The sequence below is a fragment of the Rhinopithecus roxellana genome, chromosome 8 (genome assembly GCF_007565055.1).
Source record: "Rhinopithecus roxellana isolate Shanxi Qingling chromosome 8, ASM756505v1, whole genome shotgun sequence".
Classification (NCBI taxonomy): Eukaryota; Metazoa; Chordata; class Mammalia; order Primates; family Cercopithecidae; genus Rhinopithecus; species Rhinopithecus roxellana.
The window spans coordinates 126885760-126909341 of NC_044556.1; the positions used below are offsets into that span (position 1 = coordinate 126885760).

Sequence of the window (23582 nt, forward strand, 5' to 3'; positions counted from 1 at the left end):
AGTCAAAGTCATAGAGAAGGCTATGTGGCTCAGAGACTGGAGTGATGCACTTTAAAGATGGGGAAGAGGCCGCATGCTAAGGAATGCAGGTGGCCTCCAGAAGCTGGAAAGGACAAGGCAAGGGATTCTTTCCTAGAGCTTCCGGAAAGAACGAGCCCTGGTGGTGCCTTGAATTTAGTCCAGCGAAACTGAGTTTGGACTTCTGGCCCCCAGAACTCTAAGAAACATAAATACGTGCTTTTTTAAGCCACCAAGTTTGTGGTAATTTGTTACAGCAGCCACAGAAAACTAATACAGGGAGTGCAGTCAGTTGTTCGTGCTGAGAAGGCAGAAAGGAGTTACTGAAGGGTTTCAAGCTGAGGAGTGATGTCATTAAATAGCATTTTAAAATAACAGACCAGGCACAGGGGCTCACATCAGCAATCCCAGCACTTTGGGAGGCCAAGGCAGGCGGATCACGAGGTCAGGAGATCAAGACCATCTGGCTAACACGGTGAAGCCCCATCTCTACTAAAAATACAAAAATTTAACCAGGCATGGTGGCAGGTGCCTGTAGTCCCAGCTACTCAGGAGGCTGAGGCAGGAGAATGGCATCAACCTGGGAGGCGGAGCTTGCAGTGAGCCCAGATCGCACCATTGCACTCCAGCCTGGGCAACAGAGCAAGGCTCTGTCTTAGAAAAAAAAAAAAAAAAAAGGATAACAGACGGTGAATTGTAGAATGTAGAATGGAGTGGAGTGGCAGGAAACTGAAGAGGAAGAGATACATGACAGGGTGATTGCAATAGTTTTTGAGAACCTTGAAGAAACGGAGAATGGGAGACCCTGTTGAAGACATACTTAGGTGGTGAAAAGGACTTTGTAATGGTTTAATGTGGAGAGTAAAGAGGAGGATCAAGAAGGAATCCTCACTCCACACTGTGACCCATCAATGGAGTTCACAAATCTACCATAGTGTACTTATGGGGAAGAGAAAGCATCCATCATTGAGGTGCCTGGAGAATTTCCAGGTAGAAATGCTAAACACTCAAGAGCAAAGGAGGTTTCAAGCCTCAGAAAAAAGGAGAGAATTAGGAGCACCAGTGGAGGTGGCTGCAAAACGACAGTGCCCAACAATAGGAGGGAGAGACTCACTAAGGACAAAACCCCGTGAAATGACCAAGATGAACATGGTTTCTTTAGAGGAGTATGTGCACAAAAAAAAATAGAGAAATAAAGGCCAAAGATTTATGAAGAGAATCTGGACAGAATTACATATGGGGCATCAAGGAAAAGAGGATTTTCAAGAAAGCTGCCCTGCTCAAGAGGGACACAGTCTTCTGCTGAGATACATGGGATGGTCACAGGATTGACATCAGGGAATCTCCAATTAAGAAGCCGTAGGGTAGATTTCCTTCTCCCAGTGTTGTTTCTGTAGAGCAAAATAGCTGAAAGTGATCATTTGAAGAGTGAACTGGAGGTGAGGAGGTAGAGAAAAGAGGTATAAACTACCCTTGTAAGAAATGAGGTGCTAATACATTGAAAAGGAATAGCGGTAAAGAGGGGTGCATGTTTATAAAAGGATTATTTTTTTAGGAAGATACAAGGTTGCAGAAGAGAGAGTTCAGTGACTGAAGAGCTTGTAAAGATCAAAAAGGAGGAGGGTAATGAAGGAGTGAGGTCTAGAGGAAGCAGGGAGGGATGGGTGCCAGCACGCAGGTGGAGAAGTTAGTCTGGAGAGGAAGAACCTCCTGACATTTTCTGTGGCATGTGGGCAAAGAACGATGGGAGAAGATATGAGTAAGGTTAGACATGGGGACGGGAGGTTGAAAATTTCATTTCTGAAATGTTTTACTTGCTCTCCAAAAACAAATTAAGACAGAAGCCAGGTGCAATGGCTCATGCCTATAATCCCAGCACTTTGGGAGGCTGAGGTGGGTGGATCACCTGAGGTCGGAGTTCGAGACCAGCCTGACCAACATGGAGAAACCCCGACTCTACTAAAAATACAAAAATTAGCTGGACATGGTGGTGTATGCCTGTAATCCCAGCTACTCAGGAGGCTGAGGCAGGAGAATCACTTGAACCCAGGAGGCAGAGGTTGTGGGTGAGCTGAGATCGCACCATTGCACTCCAGCCTGAGCAACAAGAGTGAAACTCTGTCTCGAAAAAAAAAAAAAAAAAAATTAAGACAGGCTTCATCAGACTTATCTTGAGCAAGATGATCCTCAATGTTGGTATGGCAAATCACATAGTGTTAGCATGACAAATAAGTGCCTGTTGAATGGGAGGTTGCCTTCTGAAGATCTGGCCCAAAACACCCATCTCTGAGTTTTCCTCAGTCAGGCATAACTAAAGCAAGTTACATATCTGCAATAAAACCCAAATGGAAGTCACCACCTCAAGGGGGCTTTTACACCATTACTACCACCATCACCACTGTCAGTGACAACAAAGCAACAGCAACAGCAAACACCTTGAGTGCTTACCATGTGCTTGGCTCTGTGGTTCTGTGGCTCCGAGAATTTAAAGTTGCATAAGGCAAAAAACCTACTCATGAGAATTCTATGACTTTGTAGAGAGAAGGGGAGACTTTTACCCAAATACCTAACCTGAGAACACATCCCATGTAAAGGAAGATTCATAAGGATTCCTAAACTGTCGGGACTGGAGAACTAGAGAGGGCATTACAGATGAGGTCCAGATAAATGATTGACTAAAGCAATATCACCCGGATGACTCCAGACTTCCATCCTTAAGTCCTGTGCTTTTTCCATTTCACTTCACCCTGGTAAACTTCCTTTCCTATTCAATCCATACGTAATTTTAGGTATCTGGTCATAAGTACAGAAATAAGAAACAGAGAAACTCATTTTACTAGAAGGGTTTTCAAGTCAGAGCAGGCAATAACATGTAATCAAAGGACTCAAGCCCAAAAATAGTGTCCCTTGCATGTCACGGAAGGTATAGCCCTCGCAGCACACTTGTCACTCCTAGGGTAAAGTTCCGTTCAGTATCAGCCCTCTCAGAAAGCAGGACAGAAGAATATCTCCCTTTGTCTTATGCACATATCATTCTTTATCAGTGACATTCCCTCGTGCAGCATTTGGAATAAAAGGAAATGGATGCCAAAGGAGGAGAAATATGTTTAAAGAACCAGACTAAAGAACAAAACACATAAATCCTATAACTTAGAGGTAAGTTTTAGGAATGAAGGTGGTAGATAGAGATTGATGTAGACCTACTAAAATGTTTGAATGTCTTTTAAGATTAGTAACAAACAAGGAGCTTAATATAGACCGTATTTCAGAGAACCAAAGTCAACACTTAGACTGTGGCAAAACTAGCTCCTGAGCGGCAAGAGAGGGTTGCAATCAAGAAGAATAGGGCATAATGCCAAGGCCGTGGACAGAATTCCCTCTTGGATTCAGTATTTAACCTTAAGGACATTGCATTGCTTGGGAGAGAGGCAAGGTCTAGAACCAGGAGCTCTTGGTAGGGTCAGACTCTTATCTCCCAGAAATCTGAGACCCTGGCAATCCTTGAACCACTGGCAAACAGAAATAGAAGAGGATTCAGCCCTCTGGTTCGGTCCTCGGGCTCTGGCATGAAAACATAAGAAAGCTTTGCCAGCTGGAACTGGTAGTATCTACATTTGCTTATATTACATTGCTCTCTTGGCAAATTGGAATCAGAACAATGTTAAGATCCTGAAGTTTGAAGAGATAGCAGAAGCCTGTGGTTGTGTTTCTGAGTTTACAGAAACCAAGGCTTGAGGGGAATGAATGACTGCAGCCACTGTAGCCCAGACACAAATCTCTTGTTTCTTCTGGGAGAAAGTGCCCAGCCAGAGGAGAGACCATCATAGCTCTGCTACCTCTTGAGCAAGGGAAAACAGGAATTTGTGTGGAGCTCAGAGAACCAAGAGCACCTCAGTCACAGAGACATACTTGCCCCTGTGGCGGCCCTGCTGACAGTAGAGGTCCCTTGTCTCAGAGGAGCCCTGCCTTGGTCACTGAGTCTTAAGATGACCCATTTCTTGAGTTTTTATTGGGCTAATTCATCACTTGCCCTTTAGCAAGTCCCATATCCACAACTTGGCCTCATCAGAATGCCATGTGGATAAACCCAAGAGAAATTCCATGAATGGCAATTCTAAAGCAGTCTTGGTTGATCAGATACAAATATACTGGCCACTATGTCTGCTATACCAGAGAGTGAATCAAGAAGGTATAAAAAAATTCCAATTTCTTATACTTACTTGAACTGAATACTAACTTGCTGTCAAGACAGTAGACAAAGATTTGTTTGTGAGGCTGTTATTCAGAGCTATATAAACGCTTGGCCAATAGAGATTCCCTCATAACACAAATCAGTTGGAAAAATGAGCCTACGCAGAGGGCAGGATGAAGCAAGAAGGGGTTTACTATGTATGTAGCTGCTATAAAGGGATTCCAGGCAGAGTTGGGTGTGACTCCTGGAGACTGAATCATGCTCTCTGCTTCTTCTCTCTTACTTACAAGCAGTAAGTACAAGCAGTAAGTAAATAAGTACAAGCAGTCTGATACTTTGTTCTCCCTAGGGTAGCAAAATGGATGGTGGCTGGCAAGAATCTTTCGAGGACTCTCTCTGTGATAACTAACATTGTAAGCCTACAGTTTTGACCCCATTCTGCATCTAAAATTCCCTAAACACTTTGATTTTGAGATTTGGTTTTTGCAACCAAACCTTGGAAATGTTCAAGATGGGCACAGAGCATTGTGGGAAAATCTGAGTAAGACCCGTTATTACAGACTCCTTAAAATCGGTCTTACAGATTGTATGCAGGCAGCCGGTACTGACATGATGTATGGAATTTGCCAACAAGCATGCCACTCACCTTTACTGATGTCTTCATACTCCAGCCAGAGTCGCCGCTGCACCTGCTTGTTTGGGTACCAGATAGAACAGGACTCCTCAAAGCCGTAGATAGCTTCCTGGATGTAATGGTTGCCGAACTGGTCCAACAACGCCACAAAATCTGCACGAGATGTAGCCCCATCCAGCGAGTGGAGAGCATTGCTGAGGGCTATGGAGAGGCATCACCCAAGGGTAAGAATGAGGGCTCACATTTTGTGTATACAGATTCCCAGGCAATTCGGTCCCAAACATGGAAGTGCCTGTGTGGCTCAAAGTGATGTGGGAGAGCTAGCTAGAAGCGTCTGGTGAGTGTTTCCATTTAGCTAAATCAGACATTTCAGTTCCTAAGTGAGTATCTTTTAAGCCAGTTGGTTGTACTAACTTTGTGCCAAGTTAAGCAAAACGTTGCCAAACCTCTACTCCTGCCCCCTTTAAATCAATGTTTTTTGTTTTTTTTTTTAATCACAGGTCTTGACATTAAATCAATTTAGTGAGTTCAAATAATGGCATTTGAAAAAAGCAGAAACAATTAGCATAGTCTAAAATAGAAACACAAATACCAGTCGAGAACATTTCACATCATGAAGATAAAGTATCGCTTCATGAAACTTCTGTTGTGTGCATGTGGGAGTATGTGTACGCACAAGGTCACGATACAAAATGTGTTCTAACTGTGGGTAGTGATCAAAAAAGGCAATTGCAAAATACTGCCTTCAGACGTAGACATGGGCAATGAGAAGACAATGACAGAAGAAAGGAAAGAAAAGTCACTAATACACTCCTATTTTATTGCAGAAATTCTAAAATAAAAGGACTGGGAAATGACAAATGGAAAAGAAAACTTGTTAGCCTCCTCTCCCCCAACCCTGCAGGCAAATCTTGGATTTGCTGTCTGTCTTTAAGAGAATTACTGTATATCTGTCTGAAAGATGGCCTATGGTAAATTTTCCAAATCCAATCACCTTTTGGATCTGGCTAGCTTTTAATGATCTCCTCTTCTACATACCTGTCTCCTATGAAGACAAAGTCAAGTCTAGTTCAGCTTGAGACTTCAAGTGCTGAGAGCCACATCACAGTGACACCATTGTGTGACTTTGAATGGCACGTGGCAACAGCGATATTTGATTGTTAACTCCTGACACGCATAGCATCTGTGCTGGGTGTACACTGACTATGGAAATGGAGTAAAATCTCTAATATATTTTTTCCTAGAATGAAAAGTAGCTTAGTTCTTTCTAGATGCGCTGCACCAGAAGAGTTTCTGTCAGTAAGGTCCTCATCCCAATCAATTCTTGCCAAGAACTCTTTTGTGTTAAGAGAGAAAAAGTTCTGAGTCCCCTGTGTCCTATGAAAATGTGTTATATTCTTAATGCATTATCTTTATGCACAAAACTTTACCCTTTGTGAGTTTCTGTCTCACTTAACTTCATAACTTCTCTATTTGTCCTCTACCATTTATCTTCCTCCCATTGGCCTTAAGGATCTACCTCCCTACTGCTGACTCTAAAACCCTAAGTAAGTTTAGAACTCACTACTCCTTAACTTACTAACTATACAGAGTGAGCTAATATCTATTTCTCTCTCTCTCTCTTTCTCTCTCTCTCAATCCCTCAGTCTCTTCATTTCACTCACTTGCTATTTAGGAGTGTTAGGCTGATTTCTGGTTTTCCTTCCCTGCTCTTTCTTGCTCTCTTTTTTTAGTTCATTGTATGGAGTCTCTAAATTACGTTCTTTGCATTTGGAATGCTTAATTCTGTCAATTTGTGAAAAGTCTGCTTTTATGTATCCTCTCCACAAACTGGATGAGCCCAGGAAAAATTATACCTTCATTGGCTCCAGTCTTGCCCTTTCCTTCTCTTCTGTAGTCCAAGATAACATGTGCAATGTAATCTCTACTTAGAAAAGAATCCGATTCTAGCCATCTGCTCTTTTGGATAAATCTGAGTAAATAGCTCTCACACCTCATGTAGTAGCTACATTTTAGGCTGTATCTTCAACAATGGGACCAAAGGCTTCTCCCCTTGGAAAGAACTTCTAAGTTCCAGAGAAGGTGGGCAGGATAGGCCGCAGCAGTGCTCACCCTGAGAGATGGCCACTTGGTTGAGTTTGATGTGGTACATCACAGACCGGACCTTCCAGTGCTGTAGCACAGGGTACCCAGACACTTCACTGAAGTTCACCATCCCTAAGGACAGAAGAGATGTAAGCTCAGTTCTGAGACTGATTCATAAGTCCCAAATCAAAACACATGACCCACCTCTATGAGGAGAAGTGTTGTAATTGTGAGAAAATGATTAAATGTTCTTTGATGAAGAGAATTTCTGGAACCACAGTAACAATAGCTATCATTTATTAAACCCTTACTCCATGCCAGGCATTTTGCTAAGCACTTTGCATACATATATTAAGCCATTTGATCCTTGTGGGAGAGTTGTTATTATTTGAATTTTTTAAATGAGAAAATTGAGGCTCTAGGCTGGCTATGTTACTGCAGTAGGTGGTTTCAGAATGATAGTCACTTTCATACGCAATAACTTCTTGTTCTCAAAATGTGACTATCCTCTCTCTGGCTAACTGGCAAATAGACTTTTTGGTGCCCAGTCATTTTGTCTGTAAAGTGAGAGGCTTAACTGAGATGACCTCTTGCTTCCTTTTCAATTCTGATTCCTACCAGCTGTATGATTTGGGGCCATGCAACTCATTTGTTTGCATTTTGATATCTGAAAAGTGGGGATAATAGTATTCATCCAATCTACTTTACAGGCAGGTTGTGAGAACAATACAATTATGGGCATAAAAGTACTTTGAAAAAAGATAAGATCCCTAAGACACCAGGTAAGCCAGGATGGGGCTCCAGATGAGTCTGAGGCCAGGCGGCAGTTCTTACTCATTCTGCTATGATATCCCCATAGCAAATTTATATTAAACCCTAGGCTTACTGTAATACACCCGATTTTTACTCTTTTTAATGGTTGCAGTAATTGACTCAGCTCACATACCTGATAACATTGATTTTTCTGTCTCATTTAACTGATTTGTGTTCAGTATTTAAGTTTTAATTACTCTCAGGCTGATAATGCTTATTTCTTCTTTACCAGAAGGAACAGTATCAGGGTGACTAAATCATTAAGTGGCAGGAACAGCCAAATATTGAGTGCCATCTCTGCGCCAGACATTGTGATAGCCGTGTGTTGTCTCATTTCTACTAATGGAAAAACTGAGGCTCTGAGAAGTTAAGTTAGTTGTCCAAAGTCACTCTCAATAAACACAACCTTACAGCCTCTTAGTGATGTTATTAATAGGCTGTTCTTCCTTGAGTACCTTGAAGGAAGAGTGTCACCCTGTTTGAATTCTAGCCATTACTATAAATATAAATGCTACTGAAACAAAATAATAAGGTCATAGGAAAAAAGTTGCCTTGCTAGGTTTAGAAAACCAATTTTAGCTTTATTTCTATGCTTAATCTTTGCTATATATGTAAGTTATAGGAATATATACACACTTGCATATGTGTGTACATATTTATATATATACAAATATGAGAGCAATATATAGTACATTTATATATATTATGCCTAGAATGTGTGGTGTGTGTGCATATCTACAAATATAATGGCAATAATACATATGTAGTGGATTATCCTGCCATTTTGACCCATGTTTCTTTCAGGCTAAATCAACTAATTTAATACTTAAACTGGATGAAGAGTTGGTAGGATTAATTAGCTGCTTGTCAACCCTGATCAAATTAGGTGAGTAACTGCCAAATTTTCATTTTTGTGTGAATCATATGGGAATAATTTTTGGTAAGGCAAAAAGTAAACAGGTCAGGAAAGGTGCTTAGTGAATCAATTGCTTAAATTTTATCTTAGGCAATCAAAGGTAAGCTACCTGAAACTAAGAGAAGGTTTTTAGTATTCTTTTCTTTCAAATATTCTTTTAGGGCGTTAATCTTTGTGACTACCAACAGTCATACTACTACATACTTTGGCTTTTAACTTTCACGTTAACTTCAAAAGCATACAAATGGAATTCTAACTTTATAAGTTTAAGACTTCAGTCACATGCTTTAAAGGTACATTTTATGAGAGCATAAGATGTACATGATATGTAGAACTATTTAATATAACAAGTATTGTCTAATTAGGTCAGCTCAACAGCTTTGCTTTTAGTTTGAAAAGTTTATTCATAAAAAAATAACAAGCCCACTAAATAAAAATTTTTTAAATTATTAGGCAAAGCCACCTTTAATTGAATTATTACGTAGGGGAAAAAGAAACAGGAAAGAAATCACAAAGCCTGAGCTCTAAGGTTGGCTGTGATGCTGTAGTAGGTAGTTTCAAAATGACAGTACTTTCATACCCATAACGTCTTGTTCTCACAACCTAACTATCCTCTCTGGCTACCTGGCCCAGGATCTTTCTGTTCCCAGTTGTTTCATCTGTAAGGTGAAAGTTTTAGGTGAGATGATCTCTTGCTTTCTTTTCAGTTTGGATTCCTACCAGTTGTATGACTTTGGGGAGGCCACTCATTTACTTGTGTTTTCATGTATGAAAAGTGTAAATAATAGTATTCATCCTATCTACCTTACAGGCAGGTTGTGAGAACAAAATAAAATTATGGGCATAAAAGTTCTTTGAGAAAGCTGGGCGCGGTGGCTCATGCCCATAATCCCAGCACTTTGGGAGGTCGAAGCGGGCAGATCACTTGAGGTCAGGAGTTTGGGACCAGGCTGGCCAACATGGTGAAATCCCATCTCTACTTAAAAAAAGAAGAAGAAGAAAAAAAAATAGCTGGGTATGGTAGTGCGTGCCTGTAGTTCCAGCTACTAGGGAGGCTGAGGCAGAAGAACTGCTTGAACCCAGGGGTCAGAGGTTGTAGTGGGCCAAGCTCATGCTATTGCACTCCAGCCTGGGTGACAGAGTGGAACTCTGTCTCAAAAAAAAAAAAAAGTTCTTTGAGAAAAGAGAAAGTATCATACACATACATGGCCTCCATAATTTTATCATGATCACCCTCCTTACCTCTCTCTCATCATACCTAACTGTGTAAACTTGGCATTTCTTAATTAGTGCTTTTGTTAAAACTTCCTGGGCTTTTTAGTCCAGAACAACAGAGAGAAGATAAAATAAAGAAACAAGCACAGATGTTGGGTGGGGAAGAGGGGTAGGGTGCTCTATATCCACCCAGAATGAGCCAAACAACTGAACTCCATTACTTAGCTGATCAACATTTCTCCTGGATGCATTTATGCCATACCATAGTCAGGGAACAGTTACATAACTGTTCATGCTTAGAAGTGTTTTTCCATGCCTACTTACAGATAATAATTCCGTTAGTTAAAACGAAAGGGGTATTTTAAAATATATATTTTCTAGGTGAGCCATATGACATAGTTTCTCAAGGTGCCCTTGACAGGCAGTCAGTGTCATGCGCATATGTGTGAAAAGACCACCAAACAGGCTTTGTGTGAGCAATACAGCTTTTTAATTACCTGGGTGCAGGCGGGCTGAGTCCGAATAGAGAGTCAGCGAAGGGAGATAAGGGTGGGGCCGTTTTATAGGATTTGGGTAGGTAAAGGAAAATTACAGTCAAAGGGGAGTTGTTCTATGGCAGGCAGGAGTGGGAGTCACAAGGTGCTCAGTGGGGGAGCTTTTGAGCCAGGATGAGCCAGGCACAAGATAATGTCATTGCTTAAGGCAAGAACCGGCCATTTTTACTTCTTTTGTGGTGGAATGTCATCAGTTAAGGCGGGGCAGAGCATTGTCACTTCTTTTGTGATTCTTCATTTACTTCAGGCCATCTGGGGATATATGTGCAAGTCACAGGGGATGCAATGGCTTGGCTTGGGCTCAGAGGTCTGACAGGTTCCATTTTTTAAAAAATTTTATTATTTTGGGACACATTTCTGCTGAATGACTATTTTTCAAGTAATATCTCTGACTATGTTTTCTCAAGAAAAAAACACTAATTTTTCCTACCTATGCTTGAAAAAAGAAGGACTGAAAAGACTTTACAGGCAATATTCAAAGCAAGAAAAAGAAAGAATAAGGAAGAAAGGAAGAAAGGCAGGAAGACAGGAAGGGAGGGAGGGAGGGAGGGAAGACACTAGCTTTTTCTTGTTATTTTATCTGAAATGTCAGGGATATATGTATATTGCCCCGAAGTTCTAAAGCCAAGAGTCCATCCCCTTTGGATGAACTTTAAAAAATTCTAAAGAGCCCAGAGGTCCAAACCTTCACGTAGATTTAATGACTGTGGCACCCAACAGGCCTATGAATGCAGCCAGCAGCCTCCTCTACCTCCTCTGGACTTCCTTCCCTTTCTCAGTTGAAAGACTGAATACACAAATGGACAACAGCCAGATTATATATAAAAATAGAACTCTGATTCACAATCCACAGCAACCAGCTCAGAAAACCAACCCATTATCTAGAATAACCAGCCTAGGAAGTCAATCTACTATCTGTAAGTCAGACTTATAGGAAATTAGACCACTATCGATAACAAACAGCCCAAGAAGTCAACAAATAACCGCTATAACAATTGACACCAAACAACCCAGACTTGATGAATAGCTGACAACTTCCCTATTTTTTTCCCAGTTCCACTTAAGTCCAACCAGAGAAAGTACAATATGCACCCCTAACCAATCACATAGGATGCTCACTTCTAGTTAAGCCACCTACAACTTTCTCAACCAACAGCTCTAATATGGGCATACTTGAAGACTTTCCTTTTTTCTCTCTAAAGCTTTTCCACTCCTGTGCCTGCCTTTGAGTCTCTGCCAAAATACAAGTGATGACAGCTATAGCAAGCCTCCAAATAAATAGCCTTTGCCTGTTCTTATTTGCTTGGTCTTTGTTTATTTCCATACAACATGTAACACCAAAAAGTCCTGTTATTTTGATGAAGAGGGAAGCCAGCAGCAAGATAAGACATGTAGTTCAGTATTTTCCAGTGTGTTCTCCAAACTGATAATTCTACAAGATAGAAATAGGTGTTATGTGTGAAAATGATTCTCTAGTTAAATGGACTTGGGAATTGCTGGCTTAAAGTGAAAAGGATTTCTTTACTGCAGGGCTTCTAGGAAACTTCTCTAATGTTGAGGTGTTGTGTATTGCTGAGAGGAGGATACTCTTTCCAAACATATTTGAAGGCAGAACCCATTTATGAATGGAGTTATGACTTTTCATAAGAAAAACAACAAATAAAAAAACACGCTTGGAAATGCTGATATAGAAGATTCTTAAGATCACTTTAGCTCTAAAATTCTCTAAACTAAATTTATGGGAATTATGACTTATAATAGTAGATAGAGTGAAATGATATAAGATTCCCTGTATAAGTCTAGGAAAGATACAATTAAAATGTTCCCAGAACTAGAGTTAACATGGGGAAGATTTGGCCAAATATCTCTTTAATAGATTCTTCCAATTATTCTAGGCTTTAAAACAAACCCATTCCCTGCTTACATCAAAGGAAATATGTGATCTTGGCTTAACTGGTACCACTTCTTAACAAAAATAGGTTAAAATCAAACACAAGGTACAAAAGTAGCCAGGTCAAGATTCCCATACATTTAGCTTAGAGGATTTTAGAGTTAAAGTGATCTGAAGCTTAAATTTGACTGCCTCGGGACCATCAAAATAAAAGTGTCCCATCTGGGCATCCTTCTATTCCTTTTACCTTCAATGGGCCAAATTAGGAGAGGACCAATGGCATGTGGAGGAAGAAGTTTCTATCGTGAATGAGGACCAGGTTTAGATCTTTCCTTGTTCCCACAGATGGGGAGTCAACCACATGTTTTTCTGATGTTTCTCAGCTCTATCCACCCTCTCCTCCCCAAAAGCTTCAGGTAACATCCAGGACTTTTTCTGGCTATCTCATAACTGAAGTAAAATCTCCTCCCTCCACCATAAGTTATATTGTGAGAGAGGTGTCCTGCAGATCTTTAAACAGAGCCATGTATATTATTACCGGTGTGTCACCTATGCTATATATGTACCACCTCACATGTCTTCAAGGCATTTTACACACACATGCGGAATGTGTCTGCCCAAACGGTTTGGCAACAAGGAAACTAGATTCCCTAATGCCAGAGATGCAGGCTTTAGAGATACGTCCAGAAGTTGCAATTTAATTTCTTCAGATGTGTGTATGTGTGCATGTGCATGTATGCATGTAGTATTTCATAGGGTTACTGATTTTGAAGGATTTATTCTTGGTCCAGAATATATTTGTTTTTTCTCTTGCTCTTTCTTTTCCATAGGGCAGATATTACTTCATAGTTTTCATACTATTTTCTTTCTTCCTTTAAATATTTATTTATTCAACACACATAGATCTCACTATGGGTAAGGAACTGTTCTAAAAACTTTACAAATATGAATTTATTTATTCCTCATATCAATACTGTGAGGAAGATAGTATTAGAATGCCCATTTTTATAGGTAAAAGAAATTGAGGCACAGAGAAGTTAAGTAATGTGTCCAGATCATGCAGCCAGTGATGAGCTAAGCCTTGCTGACCGGCTCCAGAGCCGAGGCTGTTAAACACTATGCTATATTATATCAGACAGACCTACATTGCATCCCATTCAGGTCTAAACTCATATTTTTAACATAGCTTGATGCCTGGAAGAGACCTACCCTTAGCTGAACTCATTCTTTAGAAAAGGAAGAAAAAAGGAGAGAAAGGTGTGAAAGGAAAATATCTTGGGCCCCCCAAATCACTAAGCTAAAGGGAAAAGTCAACCCAGGAACTGCTTAGGACAAACCTGCCTCTCATTCTATTCAAAGTCACTCCTCTGCTCACTGAGATAAATGCATATCTGATTTGGCTCCTTTGGAGAGGCTAAGAGAGGCTAACCAGAAACTCAAAAGAATGCAACCATTTGTTTCTCACCTATCTGTGACCTGGAAGCCCCCTCACCTCTTAGAGTCTTCCTGCCTTTGCTTCCAGTTGTCCCACCTTTCCAGACCAAACCAATGTACTTCGTATATATATTGACTGATGTCTCATGTCTCCCGAAAATGCATAAAACCAAGCTGTGCCCCAACCACCTTGGGCACATTGTTGTCAGGACGTCCTGAGGCTGTGTCACAGGTGCACGTCCTTAACCTTGGCAAAATAAACTTTCTAAATTAACTGAGACCTGTCTCAGACTTTCCGGGTCTACAAAGGTATAGAATAAGGAAGACAGAATGAATAGGGAGAAGAGTAACAGAGAAACATACAAAGCAATCAGTGGAATTGAGCTCATGTCTAGTTTTCTAGCAAGTGTTGCCAAATCTCAGTCAGCTGCCTCTCATTAGTCCATGGGACACCTTGAAAGTCTCTTCCTTGGCCCAGGAGGTGCCAGCTGGGGGTCTTCAGAGGCACAGGCAAGCATATCCAGAGATTCCTGCCTCTTCTAATTAATCTGTGTGTTTGTTTCATCATGAGTCTGAAGGAAGAATACTGCTGGGCTCAAAACAGTACTGAGGGGCAGGCATTATTATCCCCACCTTATGATGGTGGACCATGAGACCACATGAGACTCTATTGTCTAATGGCACACAGCTAGAAAGTAGCAGAGATGCAAACCCAGGGTCATGTGACAACAAAACTGTCATTTCCTATTTCCTCATGATGGCCGGTAAATACTTGCCAGGAAACCCAACAGTAGCAATGATGGATATTGAGGTGAGAGTAGCAATCTAGCTTCTCTCTGCCTCTGTGACCTGGTCACTTCCTCTAATCCCCCAAGAACTCCCAGCAACTATTATCTTATTTGTTTTCAATGCATCTCTGTGAAACTAACAAGAAAATACACTATTAGGAACACTTTGCAGGAGATTATACGATAATATCAACAATTTTATTGAAAAATAATCCTACCAGCATTCAGTTCTATGGCTGAGCTTTTATTGTGTATCAAGGAAATCACTGGCTTAGAAACCAAAGTAAGCGAGGTCAAATCTTAATTTTATGAAACTGCAGGAAGCTGCCTCTTTGTGCCAGTTGAAAAAGGTGGAGAAGGCACTCACCAGTCAGGAAGTCAGGGTCAGGGGTGGGCTCTGAGATCTCCTCTAGGCATTGATTCTCCAGGGGGACAGTGGCCACCACAAGACCATCTGGCAGTTGCTGGTCTAAACCACGAGCAAAGTTGTTTTGCCTAGAAACAGGGTAGACCTTCATTTCTGAGTGTTCAGGTGAACCTGACTCCTTCCTGAGCATTTTTGTTTTTTTTGTTTTTGTTTTTGTTTGAGACGGAGTTTTGCTCTTATGGCCCAGGCTGGAGTGCAATGGCATGATCTTGGCTCACTGCAACCTCCACCTCCCAGGTTCAAGCAATTCTCCTGCCTCAGCCTCCCAAGTAGCTGTGATTATAGGCATGTGCCACCACACCCTGCTAATTTCAACCCACAATGTAAAATTATTATTTTTGGGGGACATTGTCTCACTCTGTCACCCAAGTTGGAGTGCAGTGGCACAATCATAGCTCACTACAGCCTTGACCTCCTGGGCAGAGATAATTCTCTCACCTCAGCCTCCTAGGTAACTGAAACTACAGGCATGTGCCACCACACCTGGCTAATATTTTGCATTTTTTGTAGAGATGGGGTTTCACCATGTTGCCCAGACTGGTCTCAAACTCCTGAGCTCAAGCGAACCACCCACCACCTTGGCCTCCCAAAGTGCTGAGATTATAGGCATGAGCCACCATAAATGGCCTCCCAATGTAAAATTCTTTCTGAACCAAGAAGTTCCCCTCACCCTGAACCCCACTGTAAATACATGTCAGGAGTAAGACGTAATGGGTATGGTTGGTGGGGTAAGGGCTGGCAGATATGGGAAATAAACCAGTTGAAAAGATCTACCAAAAGGGTAAAGAATACGCTTTCCTCTTTCCCAATTCAGTCCCTACTTCCTGACCCCCTCTCGACAAGAACTAGACATAGTCTCATTTCTAGACTTCAGTGAAGACTTCAGCCACCACTACATTAGTGATGACACCTCACTTCTTGCCTTTGGCAAACCAACTCCCAGGCTAAAAGGGGAAATGTTAGTAATGTCTCCTGTCTACAACAGAAAAAGCAGCTGATTCCAAAAACTGTCTTGAAAATTTACTATCAGTTGCTCATAAGAGTCTAGGCCCAGGTTTCTGTCAACTGCTGGTCCATATCATAATACTGACATCCTCCTCCTCTTCCTCTTCTTCCTCATCATCATCTCCTGGAAAATATTTCCCTGTAGGTTCTAAGAAGATATATTTAAAGAGTCCAAGGCAGAACAGGGACAGGCATTGAATGGAGAATCACCTAGAAGTATTCTAAATCAACGATTTGAAACATTTGATTCTCAGGATTCCTTTACACTCTTAAAAATAATTGAAGGCCCCAAGTAGCTTTATTATATTTATATAAAAAGGCCCAATTATGTCTATCAATATTTACAATATTGGAAATTAAAATAGAAATTTAAAAAATTTATTAATTCATGTAAAAACAACAACAATGAATTCATTCAATATTAACATATTTTATAAAACATGAGAGAAGTAATATTTTATATTTTTTGCAAATTTAAAAAATATCTAACAATTGAAGATAGCTGGATTCTCACATCTGAATTCAACTTACTATAATATCTTGTTTGGATTGAAGTATGGGAAGAAAATTCAGCCTTTCTGTAGTTGGAAAAGGCAGGACCTTCGATATACCTTGAGAGGGGACCCTTAGATATCCTTAGATTACACTGTGAAGACTGCTGTTCTAGACTGACTCACACACTGATGCTTCCATTCATAGGGAAATGGAGCTTAAGCATTTTCGTGTGGGCTTCCATGCAAAATCTTCCAGTCCCTGCCTGGGCAAAGTAAAATCTCATTTAACACTTTACTATTAACCCAAGCTAAGCATGGTTCTTGGATTCCGGAAGAAGGAATGTATTCTTGGAGAAGACCAAGGGCAAGAATGTAGTCGATCCCTTTAGGCATATCATATTTACCCTGCTTCAAGATATAAAGCTTTATGCTAGTGCAAAACTCTTTAGAGAAAGTCCACCAACAACCTTGAATAATCACTTCTATGCATATGAGGTTTACCTGAATGTTCCTTTCAGCACCTGTCCAGCAGCTACTTCCTTGGAATGGTTGTTGTAACCAAAGAACATCTCCCCAAAGAGGGTCTGGTTCATGGGAAGCTCCCTGCTTTCCCCACAGTCACTTCCCTCTGGACAGGTCTCCGTGATGAGTTGGCAAGAGCGTCCATCCACACCAAGCTTGTAGTCCTCGATGCACCTAGCACAGAGGAGAGCTCAGTATAAGAAGTTATTATATCAGTGACCCATGCAGGCAAGTCAACCCCTGCATTGGAAGGAAATGCCTTTGAGAGCATGTTGGATCACCAAAGATTAGATTTCCAAATTAGATTCCAATTTGATTTTGACTCATTGGTTTTTTAAGCCTGTAAACTGAGGCTTCTTTCGTCATGTGATCAGACTAAATCTCTCTCCTTTGCTGTGCAGACAAGTGCTGTCAGAACTTTAGAGTGCCCTCTCCTCTAATAACTGTACAGTTTCCCAAATAGGTCAGGGTAAGAATCACTGAAGATAAGCTTGCAAATGAGTTAACACATTTAAATCCAAGATATTCTAGAGCTTTTCTTAAGAACCATCTACATGGTCAGACCCTGTACTTGCTTGGAGGCTAATTAGGCAGCAAAAAGAAAGACACTGTGCTTAAGAAATTAATAACTTTCTAATCTGGTCCTGTGACAAGTCAACTAAGAAATTAGAAAGATTTATCATCTCCTGGCGGTGTTCTGTTTGAATGTATCCAAACACGATATCAACCCATAAAAACTCCTCCTCCATTAAGAGTAGCCTTCCTGAACTAAATAGACCCTAGGGCACACAGTGTGAATGCCATGTGCACCATTAACCAACAACTGCCTCCTTGGCATCCTCCTCATTAGGATGGAAAAGCAACATCAATGTTAGTAAATATGGGTCAGCAACTGATAAGTCATTAATTGGACCTTATTTGCAGTTATAGTGAGAAGAATATACATTTGTTAGCTAAAGTAAGAACTTCTTTCATAAGGCTGTCATTAAAAAAGAATATTGATTTAATTTGGGTCTCTCTTTAGACATATACCAAATTTAGAATTTAAAGATGCTCATGATATTAAAGCACATCATTTATTACTATCCACAGCCATTGTTACAATAAGATAAAGAACTCTGTCTTACGTAGAGGAACAAGGAATAATACAGTGAGAAGCAATATTGTAATAGCAGTGACTTTGTCCTTTACAGGGAAACCTTGGGTCAGCTGATTAACCTCTCTGAGCTTCAGTTTCCAAAACTGTAGAAAGAGGAAAAAAGTAGCTGCTTCACTGGGTTGTTGAGAAGATTGAGAGACTGCATGTAATGAGCTTATGCAGTGCCTAACATATAGCTAGTGATCATTAAATGTTGTTATCAGTAGCAGGAGAGGTGCAAATGAGGCCCATGTTCATGCAACTTTAACTGCTTTTTCCATTTCCCATTTATATATTTGTGTGAACAGGTGTGATGAGAGCTCTTTAATTATAAATGTATGTGATTTGGTCTTTATACAAGAATCTCAAATCAAGGACTTCTTTGGCAGGCTATATATATACCTTGGATAGTGCTAAACACATGGGTGTCTGATTATTATTGAAACAGGGAAGAAATCCAGTCCAGGTACTACTACATTAGTCCAGGAAATAGATGTGACTCAAAATTCCCAGAGGATTCCATGGCACCAGCTTAAATCTCAGACAAGATAGTGAAGTGGTTCCTTTCTTGAGCAATAACACAGTGTTTCTAGGAAGAATTTTGAAGCTGTCTGGTTCCCTCTCAGTCCATCTTGAACATCTGGACAGCTTCCCCTTTTATGCTGCCTCATCTTCCTCATTCTCCTGACCACGTGTCCCACTGTAAACGCCTTTGAGGAGAGAGATTGGGTCGGGTATCCTGTTCTTTTTCCTACACCTGACACCCAAGTGTCTCTGTGCAAAGTAGGTGTTCAAATATATGTTTATTAAATAAATACATTTATGTAACTTTGGCTGAATTAACCTCTATTAATTGAAATGGGTCAACCCTAATGATAACATTACAGAGAATATTAAGATACAGAGCAAGCTTCCATTTATAGTATGAGAGTTTACAAGAAACTGAATATGAAAATGGCTCAGTTACAAAGAAATAAAACGAAACACAATAAAATAACATTACATGATTATTCAGCAGGCACTGGCTTTGGGCAACAATCCAGCCTAGTTTTATGACTATAAACATTGATTTTCATTGCAAGCCTATCAGACTGTGAGATCCTTGAGGGCAAGAACTATGTGTTATTTATCTTTGCAGCTCAGTGGTCGGCACAGTACGGGGCATAAAGTAAGTTCTGTCTTTAGCAGGCCGGAAGAGAGAGGGGAGGGGAGGGAGAAGGGGGAGAACAGAGAGTGGGGAAGGCTAGACAAGCTAACTATGGCTGTAGAATAGATGAATCTTTGTTTACTTTATAAATATAGCGTAAAATGTCTTTAAATATAATTCCAGTCAGCAGTGTAAATTTAAATTTTTAGAGAACCACAGAACTTTTAAAAAATCAGGGAGGGCCTGAATCTAGTCCTAATCTTCTCACTCACCATCTTCCCAGCTTTGAGGGAGTCACTTAACCTCACTGTGCATTAGTTTTTCCATCTGTAAAATGGGGTTGCATTGCCTGTCCCGCTCCCTCAGAGAGTGATCCTGAGAAGAGATGAACTGAGATGGGTGGGAGAGCCAGTCTGCAGGAAAGGGCTCTTCACCCAGAGGAGTCACTGTGCCTTAGGAGGAGTGGCTGCACACAATGCTAGGACTTTGGGGCCAGAATTTAAATAAGTTTCCATTTGTCCAAAGACCAACCCCTTTTTTGAGAATTGACTAGTTTTGCACACTCTTTCCCAAGTTTTAAACAATGAAAATCTTTTGTCACAAAACAGCTAATTAACATAGCCTTTCAAAACACAACTTGGAAAATGCTGGTTTAATTGGAGAATGATTTAAGTAAACCATGTAGTTAACTTCCCCTTGCAAGTAAATACCCCAGACTCAGTTTCCCCATCTATAGGAGTTGGACTAGACTTAGGTCCCAACCAACTTTAAAATGTTCCCCCTCGGCCGGGCGCGGTGGCTCAAGCCTGTAATCCCAGCACTTTGGGAGGCCGAGACGGGCGGATCACGAGGTCAGGAGATCGAGACCATCCTGGCTAACACGGTGAAACCCCGTCTCTACTAAAAATACAAAAACTAGCCGGGCGAGGTGGCGGGCGCCTGTAGTCCCAGCTACTCGGGAGGCTGAGGCAGGAGAATGGCGTGAACCCGGGAGGCGGAGCTTGCAGTGAGCTGAGATCTGGCCACTGCACTCCAGCCTGGGCGGCAGAGCGAGACTCCGCCTCAAAAAAAAAAAAAAAAAAAATGTTCCCCCTCGACTTTAAAAATGTTCCCCCTCCAGTCCTAGAGGCTCTTTCCTCAGAGACTAAGGGATGGCCTAGGGTGACCTATTCACTCACATTTCCTGGATTCAGCATTGAAAGTCCTGCGTCCTGGGGCAAATGGACGCCGGGTGGCCCGCTGGCAGCTCAACTCACCCACAGAACATGAGGATGTTGTACAGGGTGGGGTCGTCCGGGAAGGGCGCCATCTGCTGGAGGCACAGCTGCTCACAGCCGCCGTTGAAGCCGTCCGAACAGTCCACCCCGATGTGGCGGTCATAGCAGCCGGAGCTGTCCTTCATGGGACTGAGTCCAGATGGGCACTGGCACAATCAGAAAGCATCCATATACGTGGGTGAATTGGAGAACTGAGTTCTCTGGGGACTGAGTGTAACCACTGACACCAGTTTGTAGCACTCAGCCTTGAAACTATTAACATTGGCAAGTAATCCACGAATTTCCCACCGCGGCGGACTTCTTTTAAAAACAAGTGACCTTTTATGACACCTTGCTTCTTCTCTCTGGACAGGGATCACACACATTTGCATTCAAGACACTTCCTCCAAAAAGGCTGGAAGAGAGCATTGTAGCAAGACACAGCTGAGGTGTGCTGACTTCCCAAATGGGCCTCTGGCTAGCAGGAGAGTGGAAGTGATGGGCCAGAATTAAAATGCATTTGCAAAGATTCCACTGGGCTACAGGAAGGGAGTGCTGCTGTTTGGCCTTGGTATTAAGAGTTTTTTAAATGTCTAAAGCCCTTTGTCAACATTGGTACCAAACAGCAGTGTTGGGGGGAATGGACTGAGCCAGGGCTTCCAGCCTGAAGGAGGAAGTGAACTTTCCCTGTAAGCTTGGAGGGGGATTGCTCTCATAGTGGGAGTAGCTGTATCATCACCTCCCTGTGTCAGGGACGCTCTCTGGAAGACACACAGACAAGGGTACCTACTATGTGGTCACCCACAGGTGCTGCACTTGGGTTTGGCTGGATGCTTTTAATGCAAAATATTTAGCTTTTCTGCACTACCTTGTCCTCAGTAGTATACTCCCCAAGAATTATAGCAAAGAGAAAATCTAAGAAGAGACGTCTTTTCCCAGAAGACAAAAGGACTTGGTGAGCAACTGCAGCACTTACCCATCACCTATTATATGCCAGGCAATTATCTAACGCGCTCACTAACTCATGTGACCCTCACAACACCCTGAGGAGGTAAGCAGTATGATCATCCCCATTTTACATATAAGGCAACTGAGGCACAGAGAGTTTCACTTTCCTAAAGCCACATAGCTGCTCCTGGCAGAACCATGCTTGAACCCTTTGTCGGTTGGCTGTGGAGTCCATGACTTAGCTGCTTCATCATTAGCACACACCACACTCAGCCATTTACACAGTAGTCACAGTTTACTGAACACTTATGAGGAACTGGGCACTATGCTTAAGTACTTTAGGTATTTTATCTCACAATATCCTATATTATCCCTATTTGGAGATAAGGAAACCATTAACATTGCCAGTTAATTCACAAACTCTTCTCATTGCACTGGGCTCTGTTTAAAAGTCAATGACCTTTTTCCCCATCCTGTTCCTTCTGCTTGTGCAACAGATTCTGTACATTTGCATTAGAGCCGATCCTTTCTAACAGGCTGGAAGCAGGTAAATAACTTACACAAGGTCAAGCAGCAAGAGTTGGGCAGAGCTGGGGGTCTGTCCAGATCTGACTCCAATGCTGGGGCTTTTAATGACTATGCTATATACATACCGTCAACAAGTTAACACACTCCTCCAAAACCAATACCAAACTAAAACAAAACTTTCTAAACTCAATGAAACACAGTGTTAAACATCTCCCCTCCCTCCCTACTGCCTGGTTTGCACTTTCTCTTTGCTGCCAACCACCTTATCTTAGTAGCCCACAGCTGCTGCAGGTGTGCCTCTGAAAACTCACCTCTCCTTCCTCCTCTTTCTTAGTTGAAGATCATCACGAGGCAGGATATGCACTGTTTGCTAACACTAATTCTGTAATTTCCCAAACAAACACCCCTCTGTGGGCCTGCCAGGCTCCCAGCCTGGTCCATCCCCCTTTTTCCCCATGAAGGCAGCTGGAGTGCTGGAAGGTGACAGCATTTAAATAAATTTCCAAGGGCTGCCTCGTGCTGTGCAAATCCAGCTGTTCCAGATGATGGTAAACAAGCAAATGAGGCAGCTGAGGATTGCACCCCATGTTTTGCTAGCCTCCCACTAATCATATTCCTTGGCCACCCAGCTGTTAGGCCAGATGTGCCACCAGAAGGGAGCTGGCCTCAGCACTGTGCGGCTGCCCATGCATGAATGCAGGATGGAAACATGGAAGACATGGAAGTTTGACTGGAATTGAATGGGCTGCACTGGTTGCCATGAGTTTGGTTTATTTTTTCCTCCTTCTAGACAGCTTGCTAGAAGCCATTAAGCAGATAAAGTCAGTCCTCCTTTTATTCCCACCCCATATGGTTTCAGCCCTCGTGCCAGCTAGCTACCTCAGTCACTAGCCAGTACTTTCCATCTTTCCAACCAGCCGCTTTTTTTTCAGAGATCTCCTTCAAGCATGATTTTTGACAAAGACTTTGTTAAATGAAACCCCAGCAGGCTTTGTTTCAGAATTCCAAAACCACATCTTGCCTGACTTTAATGTCTAGATGACTACTGCTATCCCAAATTGGACCAGCTAAAATTCATACTCTCTTAGGAAACTTGAAGAAAACACAGTTAGCTGCCTCGTGCAGGTTTTTTTTTTCTTTTCTTTTCTTATCAGTAAAACCAAAAATAGTATAACAGCTATCAGGAATTAAGCAATTCTTTGTGTAGAATAGTCTACATATATTATCTTCAACCCAATAACACAGGTACATTTTGTCTTCCACAATTTAAAGATGAGGAAAATTAGACTCAGAAAGATGAGGTAACTTGCCTAGGGTCACAGTGGTGGAAAATGGCACAATCAGACTTTGGGCCTAGATTGCCTATCCTGAAAGTGTGTGTTTTCCATCCACTCCGCCATGCTGCTTCTCTAGTATGATAAAATCTGGATTCATGAGAATCCCTAAAGAAACAAAGTCAATGTGTCAACAAAACAAAGCAGTCCTATAGATTTGTTGATCGCTTTAAGGAATTCCCAGAGTATATTCTGGGGTCAATTATGGATTTGTAGGTTCAGCCTAGTATTTTCTTTCTCTTT

The 23582-nt window shown here is 41.6% G+C and overlaps 1 protein-coding gene across 3 annotated transcripts in view; it reads right to left on the reverse strand.

Annotated features, from left to right (window-relative positions):
• ASTN1 (astrotactin 1) overlaps positions 1-23582 on the reverse strand; it is a 311322-nt gene that overhangs the window by 72459 nt on the left and 215281 nt on the right. For all 3 annotated transcript variants that reach the window (XM_010367398.2, XM_030937122.1, XM_010367397.2), the window contains exons 12-16: positions 20530-20696; positions 16968-17162; positions 14908-15035; positions 6957-7061; positions 4857-5045 (exon numbers count right to left, since the gene is read on the reverse strand). In XM_010367398.2, the coding sequence (XP_010365700.1) occupies positions 4857-5045; positions 6957-7061; positions 14908-15035; positions 16968-17162; positions 20530-20696 (784 nt within the window). The remainder of the gene's footprint in view (positions 1-4856; positions 5046-6956; positions 7062-14907; positions 15036-16967; positions 17163-20529; positions 20697-23582) is intronic.